Below are 16,040 nucleotides of genomic sequence, written 5' to 3'. Positions count from 1 at the left end.
TGATGTGGGGAAACGGAGTACCCGAGAAAACCACTTTCACACGACAGGCCGAAAGTTTTGCCTGTCGTGTGCCCTGTACCTGAAAAAAAAGGAATTCATGTTAATAACATAGTTTTATGTATTTAAACTCTTTGTTGAGTGGATTGTGATTCTTGAAATATGTTGTATGGTGATATGTATTTTGTTGGTGCACTTGATAATTTGTGTAGTGATGCGTTAGTTTGTTTCTGTTTTCTGCTTTTCGATAATATTTCATAGAAAGTTCTGTTATTCTATCTCTTATAGTTGGTAAATTACTAATTTGGTGTAGATAATTTGTTGGTGTAAAAGATGGTAAACTGAATGGATTTTAATATTTTGTTTTGTTGCACTTGGATTTTTTGGAGTGTGTTGTTTGACATGTTGTATGTTACTTGACATCCGTACTCTATTAGTGGACGGATGTAAGCCTTGTATATTTGTATAATGGTGTTCGTGCATTTTGATTGTTTACCAGTTATAGTCTTTAGATATGAAATCCTTTTCTTATTGATGAGTGTATATTGTTTATGTGTTTTTTCCATGTTAGTTTTGTGTCGAAAAGTGACGCCAAGGAATGTGATGTTTTGCTCATGTTGATGGTTGTGTTTCCAAGTGATAGATTTATTTTTCTAGATTTTTCTTTGCTTCTTTAGTTTTCTGTAGAAGGTGATTGCTTGTGTTTTTGTCGGATTTAACACGACCCTCCACTTGTTGCTCCATGTTGAGACGTTGTTTAGTGATTCTTGTACGCGAGACATGGCCATTACTGGCCAAACGAACAACCTTTGTCTTTAAATAACTAATTTTTACTTAACCTTATTCTCTGAATAACTAAGTTTTACATATCCTTTGTCTTTGAATAACTAAGTTTTACATAATCTTTGTCTTTGAATAACTAAGTTTTACATAACCTTTGTCTTTAAATAACTAATTTTTACTTAACCTTTTGTCTTTGAATAACTAATTTTTACTTAACCTTATTCTTTGAATAACTAATTTTTACATAACCTTTGTCTTTGAATAACTAATTTTTACATAACCTTTTGTCTTTGAATAACTAATTTTTACATAACCTTTGTCTTCGAATAACTAATTTTTACATAACCTTTGTCTTTGAATAACTAATTTTTACATAACCTTTGTCTTTAAATAACTAATTTTTACATAATCTTTTGTCTTTGAATAACTAATTTTTACATAACCTTTTGTCTTTGAATAACTAATTTTTACATAACCTTTGTCTTTGAATAACTAATTTTTACATAACCTTTTGTCTTTGAATAACTAATTTTTACATAACCTTTGTCTTTAATAACTAATTTTTACATAACCTTTTGTCTTTGAATAACTAATTTTTACATAACCTTTTGTCTTTGAATAACTAATTTTTACATAACCTTTGTCTTTAAATAACTAATTTTTACATAACCTTTGTCTTTAAATAACTAATTTTTACATAATCTTTTGTCTTTGAATAACTAATTTTTACATAACCTTTTGTCTTTGAATAACTAATTTTTACTTAACCTTTGTCTTTAAGTAACTACAAAAATGGGTTCATGATGTTATTTTTAATTAAATGTTCACTAAATTATTTCTTATTGTAGTTGACACAACTCTAATTAGATATCTAAGTTTATTTCCATTCAGTTTTTATGCCAGAGACACACATGAAGAATTAAAACACCTTCAGTAATTTCTAATATTCCATCAATATCTTAATGTGTCGAATGACAGGACATTGTTCTTTCATATTGTTAATTATATTTTACAGTCATCAATTGTTTAGAAAATATAATAGCTGAGTTGGACCAGTAGGTCTCTTTTGTTGTCTCTAAACACTGTTATCTTAATATTATTAACTATTTTGGTGAAAGGCTTAACAGTGATTTTTCCGTTTTGATTGCAGATGACTATCAGCGAATTCAGTTCCCATCTTACTTTGTCCTTCACCCTCCTGTCATTTTCAGTTGGTTACAATCTTCCTTGACTTTGAAGCGTGTTCAACCGTTCCCCTATATCCCTTACGTTACTCAGGAGATCTATAGAATTGTTCTGGTGAATTATGCTATGTGTTTGTAACTTAATGGAAAAGTGTTTTTAAGAATTAATGTTTCATTTTTAACTTGAATAACATTATTTTGTCTTTAGTGGTACCAAAGTAATGGAAAAGAATTCTCTGTTTTTTTTGTAGTGAAGTTTGATGTAAGCAACGTAGATTTTTATGTGAGACTTTAGTAGTTAAGTAATGAATATTAAGTAAGTAACAGTAATAGCTAAAGCTTTGGAAAGAAGACTAACCATAAAGCTCTACAGTAGTGTCTGTACTTAAACTGGAAGTCAGAAATGGAATGGAATATGAATATATACATTTTTGTACTTGTTTGTACTGTTTAAATGGGAAGCTCGTAACTGGCACATTTCTGCATTTGCATGGTGGCAACACAATCATCAGGGTCCTTTGCCTTCTCTGGATGCGGACTATTATGGGGTAAATACATAACGTTTGGTCCTTATATGTTGTGTATAACATATTTAGGAACATGAAATAACTAATATATAAATGCATTGTGTGTGTTGTATTTGTGTATTATGACAAATTTTCTTTTTCTCAAGTGAATCATGAACTTTTAAATGGGTGATAATATAGGCCTTGTCATTGATTTTAATGTCATCTAGGCCTATAAAAACAAGTGTAGAGTAGGTGCATGGTGAAACAAAACAATGTCAGTTTTATGGTGATTGTGAGCTTGTGACATTTTTTGATTTTTATACTTACTAAGGCTAGGGATATGTCATAGATGAGTATTTTAATTACGAAAATGATTAAATCATTGTAGCATGCCAGGGACAGGTTATGCTTACTTAGTTATAAGTTACAAAGATATATCATATTGAGCAGAAATTGTATGTCACAAAAAAGATATCATAGTGTGCACAGCATTGAAATTATTATACCTCGCACTCCATGCATTACTGGATTGAATATGAACATCCTGGTGAATTCTGACTTGACATCACTGTTGCAGTCCAATTCAGGTGTTTTGTTTGGCGAGCTGCCCTCTGATGTCTGTGAAGCCGTCCATGGAAACACACTTGGAACTGCATTTGGTCACAAACGTTTTGCTCAAGGCTTATAATTTGTAAGAGAATTATTTATAAAAAATATCTATCACTAAAATCCACTTGTACATGTTATGATGTGTAACTTGTCATACTTTTAAATATTGACAATATTGGGTTCATATGAAATCATAAAGGCTCTAGAAGCAAAAAAAAAACTGATTAGTGATGGTGGCAGGTGGTGTGTTTGTGTGTAGGTATGTGTAAGTGTGTGTTCATTGGCCCCTGTGGTGGTTGAGGTAGTTAGGGGAAGTTATGGGTGTCATTTTTTTTGTTGTTGTTTTAAAATACTGAAATGATATTTACCAAAAGATGTTTTGCTGTAGTAATCCGTTAGTACGAAGTGATCATGGCACACGATACAGCTTGATCCAGGCTCCTACACATGAAACTTGTTCTTAGGATCAGCTATCTTTCCTTACTCGTATTAGATGGAAATCTGTGCCCACGATATTTGCACAAAGGAACACAACATTCTATTTGTGGCATACTGTTGTTTTCTGTTAAACTGACACTGTCAAACACCAAAAACAACCAGACAAATATGGGGCTTGAACCCTATCAATTGTGCTGCCACCCCTCGACTACGTTCCAGAACTAATATTACGAGCTGACCATTAACATAGGATAAAAATGTCATTTGTTTATGAGAATGTTTTTTGGTGGTGATGTTTTTTGTTTTTTTTTTCAGTTGTATTCAATATTATCTGAAAGAACTGGAAGATCTGACTCCCATATGGGTAGAAACTTGCAAAAAGTTTCAGCTCCTGGTATGGACTAAGCTAATGTTATTTAATTTCTAACATAGTTATAGTCTTAGCTTTAAGAAATATTGAAGGTAGTAAATGTAAAATACAAATATTGCTAGTTTAGTGTAGATACTAACAAATCAGTAGAAGTAACTTCATTGTATCTCCATTTTCTTCAAAATGCATGCTCAAAAGGCTCAACTTAAAGGATTGATGTTAATTACTGCAGTAAAGCTATAGTGTATTAAGGTTGTCTGCTTTTTATCAGTTTTTTAATTGTTATTTTAACTTGCATGTTAATTAACCCTTAGCTGCAGGTGGGTCAGTGTGTGCTTGTCACGATCTTTTTTGACAGTTACATTTAAAATTTAAAGTACTTCTGTATGAGTGAATACAAATAAGCTTGATATCAAAATGTAGTTAATAAATAAAATTTTAATATTATATAAGTTTTAAGGTCTTAACTTATTTAAGGAAATATTTTTTAAAATCCTCAATCTTCCCTAGGTTAAGACTTTTGACCTTTGTCCTGTAGGTCTTCCCTCTTTTGTAATTTATGTACCAGTCCTCTGAGGAATAAGAAATTTACTATAAATTACTCATTATAATATAACTGAAATAGAAATGCTTGGGTTATAAGGGTTTCTATATATGTAAAAACGGCTCATTTGGGTTGAGAAAATCTTTTACGTAGAGGAGTGAGGAGTGAACCTGACGATGACCGATGAAGGTCAAAACGTTGTTCACTCCTCTACGTAAAAAATTTTCTCAACCCAAACGAGCCGTTTTTATGTATATATTTCTCTACAAGTGGGTTTTCTCAACATCACTGATTATAAGGGTTTCTATTTCAGTTTTATCAAAACTTTTTGGACCTAAATGTTTTTCACATATCATTATAATATAGATATTACAAAGTGTAACTTTTACTATACCCTTCAGTATTGTTTGTTTATTGAGCCTTAAACTGAAGAATCAAACCCACTTGTCACATCCTCTTTTTTGCAACTGGCTAATAATTCTCTCTGGTGTGTTGTACTACACTATTTATAACCAAAGCCTTAACTTATTAATTGGTGTATTATACTACTTTGTTTTCTGTACAGAGTATTGTCTAGTTTGTCTCTAGTTTGGACTTTTTTCCTTTTTTTTAGCCATAGTTACACTGACAAGCTTAGCTAAACTTTTAGAAGCTCTAATTGCATAGTTAGAAAGGCAAATAAATTATGACAGTTAAATGACATTGTTTGCTTTGTCATTATTCTGTGTTCCCAGGTACATTATTTATTTAAGCAAAAATTTAATGTATTAGTATAAAAAAGTAGCTTCAAGTTTCATTGAGTCAAAAAAAAAAGAGGTCAAAGGTAAATACCATAGTCTTCTTTTTCATGTTTAGTGTAAAAAAGTAGCCTCAAGTTTCATTGACAGTCAAAAAAAAGAGGTCAAAGGTTAATAGCACACTTGTTTTTCATGTTTAGTCTTTATTTATTATTATTATAAATGTAATCAAAGTGTAAAACGTTGAAACTTATAAATGTAAGTTAAGGTTAGATTTGGTAAGATAATTAAAAATAGTAATACATTCTTAAGCTATGTTTTGTTGAATAATTTGCAACTTTTGTGGCAGGATTGTTAGTTAAACACAGGTCTAAAGGCAATGAAACAATAAAATTTAAGTATAAACAAATGTGATGGGTTTCAAGTAAATTTGGGATAAACTGTTGTTTCATGTTACAGATTATAGTAGATTTTTCATGTGGAAGAAACTTGTCATGTTTACTAAAAACCTGCCACATTTTTCAAAGGTTACATAAGTTTTGCATGACTTACATTTTAGCTACACTGGAGTTTATTAAAGTAATATTTTTTAGGTGAATAAACCCATTTTTAACTTCAATAAACTAGTATAATTCAGAGAAATGGAAAAAATATTTCATTGTGCATTTAAGAAAATACTTCTAATGCCATGTTTTGAAATACATAAATTTTAATATTACCCTCAAATGTATGATATGAGTTATTATTTATGAGAGATTTTTATAAGTACTATTTAGGTAAAGAGGTTTGAACTATACATTAAATAGGTTAAAAAGAATAAACTTATTTCACAGGACAGCGGGTTATGGAAGAAGAAGTTATTTCTCTGACTGGAAACATGACAATGTCCCAGAAAATCATCCATACTATGAAAGAACTAGGTTTGTACATTATCTGAGATTTTTATTTATTGTAATTGAGTTATTCACTTTAAAATGTATTCTGCTACTGTTTGTTTTGAGATTTAGAAACAAGTTAAAATTTATTTTTAAAACAAACAAATTTTGTTGTTGATGATACAAATCAGATACTTGAGAAACTTGTCACGAGTACAAATATATACATGAAATATTTAATAAACAGTGTAACCACTAATCATGGATATAAGAGTTGTATTAAAATTGAATTTGAATACCTTTAAGTCAAAAGTGTACAAAACAAGTCTATTTGAATTTCATTTAAACTTTGCACAACTGTTTGCAGAATTAGACTGTTGTTTCTTGTGAGTCAACTACTGAGTAGTTTGCATTAATTTTAGATTTTCGAAACACAAAGATGTTTTTTTTTATTTTAATTAGATGGAAATTTATTTCAAAGGTAGTACCTTTGATTTGCTTACTTCAGGTATGGCATGCCAAGACATAAACATTCTGCCAACAGCTGTTGCTCTTCCAATACAACATGTGATCATCTGTTGTCGAAAGAATCCTCCTCCTGATCTCCCTATTGAATCCTACATTTTAATAGGTAAGCCTCAAAATAACTTCATCTCTGTGAAGTTCAACAAAGTCCAACATTCCAGGAATTGACTTCAAAGTCATGTTTGTATAATGTGTGAAATACAACCTACCAGGAGGTAATTTTTCAGTTGGCACGTCTGTGTTGTGTGATATGTTAAATTATACGGTTTAGGAGATAAGTGCCAAAAAGTGTTTATGTGAAGTGTTGAGTTCCACATGCCATGCAACCTTATAGTTTTATGGTAAAATATCAATCTACTTATTATTCTTGTTGTGGAATGGTTCCTCAGGTACTGAGCAAGATTTTGAAGTGCTTAAACAGAACTCTTGTATTCAGGTAGTTTCACTTGATTAATAAAAATGAACCATTTTAGCTAGAAGTAGTAGGTTATCTTTCTATCTCAGTTGGTAGAGCACTTGTCTGGTACGTGAGAGGTGACACGTTTAATTAATACCTGACCAGAGAATTAAAAAAAAAATTGATTTTCACAATATTAATTGCAATGTTTCATTGAAGGAAGACAGGGTCTTGTAACTTGCTGGTGGAATAATTCCTGAAGCTAAATTGTCCTGATCTATTTGTGTTTTAACTATTTCGAAATGGGATCAGATTATTTGACTGACCGTGTGACCTTTTTGTACTTATATAAAGTCTTTGTGGAATTGATACTACAAACTTGTTATATAGTGTGTATATCTTTATAAAGTTTGGCAGTCTTTTAGTAAACATACAAAAAATCTTGTGTTTTTGTGAAGTGTTTTGAATAAAATAGAAAAAAATTTGCCCATGAATATATTGGGTATTTGTTTTGAATATAGTCCATGTGCAAAGTGATTTTCATGGTAAGATTAAAAATACCTTTATCTCAAAAATCTCAGATTTGATTTGTGTATTCTTTGAAAATTCTGAAATAAATTTCAGATGTTTGTTTTCAGTAAAAAATTATATATTATATTTTCTCAACTTTATCTCTGTACAAGGCTGGTCAATATGACCAACCTCATAATCACTAAAAATAAATCTTAGTTACACTTTTTCTTTCTAGATTGGCTTCATATTGTAACACAAAAGTACATTTGTTTACCCTGAGTAGCTCTATGTTTGTAACAGTATATATCTATTTATAGTTAAATTTTATTAGTCTTTTGTCCTTTGAATCATGTTTAACTACTATTGGTGCCATTATAAGTTCTAATTTATTTGGGGAACATGGAGCTCACGTTATGCTATCGAATTACATTACTCATGAGCTGCTAACATGCGTGCCTCATGAAACATTTTTATTATATTATTATTTATTTCACATAATCTAGCCTAATATTTCTATATTTTTACATTTTAGTTTTTTTATAATAATAAATAAAGAATAAACATGAAAAAAATAAATAAATTACTCAAACCTTTTTCATGCTGTCAATTGTTGACAATATTTAATCCCAGTTTTTTTACATTAATGGTAGTAATGTATTAAATAATTTTTATTTGATTAAATAATGCACCAGAGAACATTGACTAATAACGTGCAAAAAGTAGACAATTTCCCCAAAATCTCATAATGTTTGTGGCTTTCTGTGTGACAAGAACCATTACAAATTCATACAAATTTGTAGGAAGACAGGATCTTGCTACTCTTGCTAGTGGAACAGTTCCTCAAATCAGACTGTCTTCAGCTGTGTCTGTTAAAGGAATGTTTAAACATCCAGTTAGTAAGGATGAGGAAGGTGGTCTGGATCAGTTGGATAATGAGGTAGAAAAAGTTAAAATTATGTTGTGGAAGTTTAGTGTAGTTTGTTCATGTATTTTGGAATCTTGTCTGATTGGTATAAAGTAGTATGTTTTATTAATTGCATTATGGGAGTTAAACAAGTTAATGTGTAATAGAGGATAATTAGGGAAGAGTAACAAAAAAGTTCTTTTTTTCCTAAAAATACTTGTGCATATGTAGAGCTGTTAAGTCATTTTGGTCTAGTATAACTGTTAAGACAGAATATAAAACTTGTTTTCTAAATGCCTATGTAAGATATTGTTTGTTTTTCTGTAATGAAAGTACTTTAAACATTACTGACAGGTACTAAGGTTAAGGTTTGGTGAAGACCAGCGAGTACAAGAAGTCTATCGACTGCTTCAGTCCTCCAAGCCAGTTTCTGTTGTCATTCAACAGCGCCCAGAAGTGAGGTAGTAATATTTTAACTTGTAAATTAATCACGTTTTGAGCAGACTGTGTGTGGGTCTGAATATCTTCAGTATTAAAGTAACTTAAATGATTTTTTAAGCAAATGATATATGAAGTTAATGTTATAAGTTGGATATTCAGTGTTATAATTTAATTATTTGATAATGATGTTAGATCTGGAAAGCCAGTAAAAGTAGTCACAGAATACATAGGAAGTTCATGATAATGATGTAATACGCTAGAAAGTTTGTGGCATTTAGAGGAGAAAGGACAGTTATAAATACCAGTAATCACTTGTTCATTGAATTCAGTGTTAAAAAGTAAGAGTTACTGTGTTTGTTTAGTTGTTCAGTCAGTTTGCATATTTTCCAACTAAGTTTTGTATTTGTCAGTTTGACGTAGGTGACATCATTATCACAGTTTTCATTGAACGTGAAGATGCTGTTTGTGAACTTAGGCCTACAACGTACCTAAAAGTGAACTTAATCTGTACAAAACGTAATAGAAGAAATAAATTAATTCATCACTATGTAGATTGGACTTTGCTTTATTTTCACCAAATAATTTGATAGGACCTGCCCGATGATAAAAGTATGTTACAACACTATGTTTCTAGAAATGTAAAAAAATTGCAAATTTTTTGAAGACTTCATCTTTAAATTTGCTCTTTATAATTGGAATTTACTAGTTTGTTGGAAGAGTTACATAGACTATACATTTATTATTTTTAAGGTATGTTATAATCTGTTCTCATTACATTATTTTTGATTTTTGAAAGAAGTAGCATGTAAGCTATTTTAATAAAGAATTACTGATTTTTAATCATTATTATTTTTCATGTGACTGGCCTTTAGATTCAAAAGGGTAACATTTTGCAGAGAAAGCGAGATATCCATTTGTCATTCTGTGATAATCTCTAGAGATATTTCACGCATGTCAAGGCAGTTTTATTTTCAGCCTTTTCTAAACTAATGAGTATCTATACTTCAATTTTTGTTCTTTCAGTGACCATGAGTTTATTGAGGAACAACAACGCCACCTTTATTCTATATGTATACGGACCATGGCTTTACCAGTGGGAAGGTCTGTTTCTTGTTCTTCTTTGTTAATATTGTTGTTGTTTTTTTTCATTTATCTGCAGTTTTTTTTTTAATATGGATTATTATTATTTTGTATTGGTCACTCCAAAATATATTTGAAATTACCACAGGTTTAACTCACTTAAAACTAGTGAGCAAGGTTTTAATTTTCACATTCTTTACTAAATGTATAAAATCTTGTTGTAGCTTATTTTTTTCTTCAAAAAATGATGGAAGGTAAATCACAGGTGAAACAATGGAAGTTAAATCACAGGTGAAACAATGAAAGTTTATTAATCTTCATATTTAGTACAACACAAACATAGTGGAAGTGGTTGAGTTCATCAAACAGTTAATGTTTTGTGTGCCCCCTTTTTGTTCTGATAACTGCAGACAGTCTTTCAGGCATTGTTGCAACATATTTACTCAAAGTGTCCTGTGGGATGTTACTCCAAATATCTCTAATAGACCCCCATAAAGTTTATTGACAGCAACTTTTGATTTGTCAAGATTTTGATCTGTCAAATCCCAGATCTGGATTACTTCAGCAGCTTCTTTCTTAACTAAGTAATTTCTGTATAGATTGGATGAGTGTTTGGGGTCATTATCTTGGTAGTAGAATCATTTACTAATAATATACAAACCACTGGGTGTACCATGATGGGTCAGTATCTGGTGGAAGTTATGTTGGTTCATTATACCATCTAGTTTACAAATATCTCCTGTTGCCTCAGCAAAACAACACCCCCAAACCATCACACTGCACCTCCAATGCTTCATGGTGGATGCTATGCCTATCCACTGAGGTTAGTATCTTTCACCTTTCTTCTACTGGACATCTTGCCTTTTGAACCAAATATTTCAAACTTGGACTCATCCATTCATTAGCAGTCCAGTTTTTTAACTTTTTAGCAAATTTCAGTCTCTTGACAATATTTAATGACCAAAGTAAAGATTTTAAACAACTAAACACCCCACTCTTGTTGAATATTCTTGATACTGTAGATCTGAACACTTTTCTGTCGTTTGGTTCATGGTTGTTTATCTCATACTTTAAGATCAGTAACAGTTTTCCTTGTGCCCTGAAGGCTACATAAACGAAGATACTTAGCATTTCTGGTATTTTAAACTTTACCAAGTCTTACAAACCATCTTATTATTACTGGTATTTTGAGTTTTACCAAGTCTTACAAACCATGTTGTTATTGCTGGTAGTCTTAGCATTATCAAATCTTACAAACCATTTTGTTATTGCTGGTAGTTTTAGCATTATCAAGTCTTACAAACCATGTTGTTATTGTAGGTACTTTAAACTTTACCAAGTCTTACAAATCATGTTGTTATTACTGGTATATTTTGCATTGATGTTGTGGTAAACTTACAGTGAAGGTTTTAAGATGGTTAAGATGTAACTGCATGTTTTTTATGTTATTTTTTTAATAAAACCATGATATATTCATCTATATTATTTTATTTTCTGCAGAGGGATGTTTACTTTAGGATCGTACACTCAGCCTGTTGTCACAGAAGCATTACCCATTCCAAAGCTATGTTTGACAGGAAAAGCCCCTGGACCAAGGTGCTTAACCTAAGTTTTAGTGGTTGAATGCATTTTAATGTAAAAAAAAAAAAAAAGTGTAATATCAGATGATTTTTGTAATTATTAAATAATAAAAACACACCTTCCTTGTAATTGAATCGACACTTCATCCTCTAGGCACCTACTTCTATGTGATAATTATAGTTCCAAAGAGCAGAGTTTAATCAAATTCTACAGGTCTCCTACCTTGGGAGTTGGGAACAATACTGTTGATCTTGGGATTAGAAAGTCTTTGATCAATGTCACTATTTAGAAAACAGAAGTTTGGTTACTGTGCAAAAGAAAATATGTTTTGCAAAAGAACAAATATTTATCAACAAACCAAACAAAAGGTTAAAGGTCAGTGGAGATCAACCTTTATCCTTGTGGCTGTTTTTAGTATATGATTTTGCTTGTATAGGTCAAGAAATTATAATTAATAGACAAATCTTTAGTAGAAATATGTTATTAAAAACATTTTTATTGTATACAACATATTTACTGTTTACTTATGGTTGCCAAATTCTGTGGCATAGATGCACTACATGGCAAAAAGTATGTGGACACTGGACCATCACACCCATATGTGCTTGTTGAACATCTCATTCCAAAACCATGGGCAGTAATATGGAGTTGGTCACCCCTTTGCTACTATAACAGTCTCCACTCTTCTAGGAAGCCTTTTCTCTAGAATTTGGAACGTGGCTGCAGGAATTTGCTCCTGTTCAGCCACAATAGCATTAGTGAGATCTGGCTAGAAAGCTTGGCTTGTTTCAGCATTTGGCATTCCAGTTCTGTGAGCTCGTGTGGCCTATTGCTTCATGGCTGAGCTGTTGGTGCTCCTAAATGTTTCCACTTCACAATAGCAGCACTTACAGTTGACTGGGGCAGCTCTAGCAGGGTAGAAATTTGATGAACTTACTTGTTGGAAAAGTGGAATCCTATGACAGTGTCACGTTGAAAGTCACTGAGCTCCTCAGTATGACCCATTCTACTGTCAATGTTTGTCAATGGAGATTGCATTGCTGTATGCTTGATTTTATGCACCTGTTAGCAATGGATATGGCTGAAATAGCCAAACCCAGTGATTAGAAGGGGTGTCCACATACTTTTGGCCACGTAGTGTATCTCTTGATCATTTTTTGTTTTTGTTTTGCTTATTTTGGATAGTAGCTCTAGTAGCGATTGTAACTGTGATGTTGTCGTCTTATGCAAGGCAGAAAATTTATAAGGTTCATCTTATCACATAATGAGTTTAAAAGTAGTGTGTACAAGTGTTTGAGATTGTTATGCAAGCTTCAAAATACAGCTGTTGTTTTTTATATTTAACTTTAAAATAAATGTTTTCACAGGAACACTACCATTGATCTCTCGCACATTGATGTTCCAGCGAACATGAGTACCTGGCCTCTTTTTCACAACGGTGTCGCTGCAGGTCTCAGAGTTTCATCTAGTGCTTCAAATGTAAAATTATTTCCTACTTTAGTCATTATCCATGAAAATTATTTTTTACTAAATCTGAAACTGCTAAAGAATTATTTATAATTGTGTTGTAATATTTGTTACCAAATGTTTAACCAGCTGTGTACGTAAGTGCTGTGTTGTGGGTATAATACTAGTAGTATATATATATATATCTTTGATTTCTTTAAAGCGTCAGTCAGATTTTCATAGATGATTCTTTGTAGATATTTGTCAACTAAAATTGTTTTTGTATAATGTTGTGTAACTTCACAGATAAGAAACATCTGAAATGTCTAAACTGAAAATAAAGTAAGTAAACATTAGCAGCAACTGATATGTAATTTAATTTTAATTTTGTTGTAATTTTGATCTCTTTGTGGCAACTTAAACTGTCATTTACCTCAACAGACCACGATGATTTGATTGTACTGCTGGTTCCTTTTCACAGTTATGCAACCTTTCCCTGAACCATGTGAAAAGAGCCTGTGGATCAGAGATTGAGAATTGTTGCTTTATTAGATTTTATTTTTGCGTGTAAAAAAGATATAATCTCTAGCAAATAACAGTAAGGATTTATTTTGCAGCCCAACAATTTAAGATAAAAGATATTTAACAACAAGTCATAGTATACAGAAGTGCATTACATTAGTACAATAGTAACTCGACAAGTGGGTATTTATAAAGTGAATGAAGATTATTTTATTTAGAGAATATACTGTATATTTCAACATATTGTTCCATCTTTGTTAAGTAGGCCAACCAATGCTCGTTTAAAATGTGGTGTATCTTCACTACATAAAATAAGTTTCATTATACTATAAATTGTTGTTTGTCAGTTTACTATATTTTTTGCTTGAAATAATAATAAATAACAACAGAGATCTATTACTCAGAGAGTTATTTCATCAGGTGACTTCATTTTGTTAGATCGACTCCACCTGGATCTTGTATAACAAACCCAAGACTTCCAGTAATGACACTCCTACAGAACATGCTGGTTTTCTGTTGGCTCTTGGATTAAATGGTCATCTTAAGAACCTGTCCACTATGAGTATCCATGATTACTTATGCAAGGTGTTAAGATTTTCTTATTCTTTTCTGCCTTTATAATTTGTTCATTTCTTTTTATTTCTCAAATTCCAGTGCAAGAAAATAACTGTGTTTATTTAATATTTGTAGATACTTGAAGCTCATTTGTTGTATTTTAGGAGTTATAGTATAAGTAGTTAATTATTCAATCTATAAAGTGTTTAATCATTACTAATTTGTTTTTACAAACTTTGGATATAATGAAAGTGTGAGATGAAGTCGTAAGTGATCAGATTATGACTGCTAGAAATTTGAAATGATGCATTATTAAATAAATATGTATGATTCATTTGTTACTGTCTGAATTTTTTAACTGAGGGTTGCTGGGTTGAACCCCCAAAATTGAACATACATTTTCAGTTGGAGAGGCATTATAACATTATGGTCAATTCCATGTTACATAGAATCACATGATACCAATGTTGTTTATGAAGTAACATGCAAACTCTGTCTGATATTTTACATCAGAGAAAGTGAAAGAAGATTGGAAACCATATTTACCTCCAATGCTTACCATGACTGTAATTAAAAAAAAACACTATATTCATACAAAACATGGTAATTTTAAACAAAGAGCCAGACATCAAGAAACACAAAATAAAGGAATCTATCTTAATTGAACAGATTAATCCAACTCTAAACCAACACTCCAGGGTATCAATGTATCTTTACTAATCTGTTAAGCAATCTTTAGTCATGTGACCTCCTTGTTTCATACTGTGGATATATTCCTGTGTATGTAAACTATTTGTACTTGATAATGACATACTTTTGTTGAAACATTCTACATTTATGATAAAGTTTTCTTTATTACCTATTTAAGACATCCTTTAACTTATATTTTCTAAAAAGTGGGTTTCTTGTCATCAAATTTAAATCTTGCTCTTTGTTAGAAAAAGAGTAGCCCAAGAGTTGGCAGTGGGTGGTGATGACTAGCTGCTATCTGTCTGGTCTAGCACTATTCAATCAGGAAAGGATAGTGTATATAGCTCTCATGTAGCTTGGTGCAAAACTCATAGGAATGGATAGTGTATATAGCCCTCATGTAGCTTGGTGCAAAACTCATAGGAATGGATAGTGTATATAGCCCTCATGTAGCTTGGTGTAAAACTCATAGGAATGGATAGAGTATATAGCCCTCGTGTAGCTTGGTGTAAAACTCACAGGAATGGATAGTGTATATAGCCCTCGTGTAGCTTGGTGTAAAACTCACAGGAATGGATAGTGTATATAGCCCTCATGTAGCTTGGTGCAAAACTCATAGGAATGGATAGTGTATATAGCCCTCATGTAGCTTGGTGTAAAGCTCATAGGAATGGATAGTGTATATAGCCCTCATGTAGCTTGGTGTAAAGCTCATAGGAATGGATAGTGTATATAGCCCTCATGTAGCCCTCATAGGAATGGATAGTGTGTATAGCCCTCGTGTAGCTTGGTGTAAAACTCATAGGAATGGATAGTGTATATAGCCCTCGTGTAGCTTGGTGCAAAACTCATAAGAATGGATAGTGTATATAGCTCTCCTGTAGCTTGGTGCAAAACTCATAGGAATGGATAGTGTATATAGCCCTCGTGTAGCTTGGTGTAAAACTCATAGGAATGGATAGTGTTTATAGCCCTCATGTAGCTTGGTACAAAACTCAAACCAAACTGATCTTTTAAATGTTTTTTGGCTAATAGGGTTAAGGTTTTGAAATTAAATAGAATCTAACAGTTTCATGTCTTTCTTTTGTGTGTGTTCAAACAAGATATATGATGAAAAATGAAATATTTCAAACTGTGTAGGTAATTAAATATTTTTTTTTTTGTAAAGTTCTGATCTCAGCCTTCATAAACTTTCTTTTCTCTGTTTAGGGACATCAACTTACCAGTGTTGGACTTCTACTAGGAATAGCTGCAGCCATGTGTGTATCGTAATATTTATACTGTATTTAATAGTTTTCTGTTGTAACCACTGTAATTTTCTTTTCATAACAAAAGATACT

At 31.6% G+C, this 16,040-nt stretch overlaps 1 protein-coding gene across 2 annotated transcripts in view; it reads left to right on the top strand.

The window, feature by feature from the left end:
* The window catches only part of shtd (anaphase promoting complex subunit 1), a 98,349-nt gene that overhangs the window by 44,741 nt on the left and 37,568 nt on the right, over nt 1–16,040 (top strand). Inside the window, exons 19-29 of one of the 2 annotated variants that reach the window (XM_076458090.1) lie at nt 1,931–2,079; nt 3,836–3,914; nt 6,005–6,091; nt 6,555–6,677; nt 8,282–8,418; nt 8,740–8,846; nt 9,850–9,927; nt 11,407–11,502; nt 12,855–12,966; nt 13,894–14,040; nt 15,910–15,959. In XM_076458090.1, the coding sequence (XP_076314205.1) occupies nt 1,931–2,079; nt 3,836–3,914; nt 6,005–6,091; nt 6,555–6,677; nt 8,282–8,418; nt 8,740–8,846; nt 9,850–9,927; nt 11,407–11,502; nt 12,855–12,966; nt 13,894–14,040; nt 15,910–15,959 (1,165 nt within the window). Of the gene's footprint in view, nt 1–1,930; nt 2,080–3,835; nt 3,915–6,004; nt 6,092–6,527; nt 6,678–8,281; nt 8,419–8,739; nt 8,847–9,849; nt 9,928–11,406; nt 11,503–12,854; nt 12,967–13,893; nt 14,041–15,909; nt 15,960–16,040 lie in introns of both variants that reach the window. The other variant, XM_076458089.1, reaches the window with a different exon arrangement.

Source organism: Tachypleus tridentatus, chromosome 9 (assembly GCF_004210375.1).
Source record: "Tachypleus tridentatus isolate NWPU-2018 chromosome 9, ASM421037v1, whole genome shotgun sequence".
Taxonomy (NCBI): Eukaryota; Metazoa; Arthropoda; class Merostomata; order Xiphosura; family Limulidae; genus Tachypleus; species Tachypleus tridentatus.
Note: the sequence above shows the minus strand (reverse complement) of the source record. Positions and strands in the feature narration are given on the sequence as shown.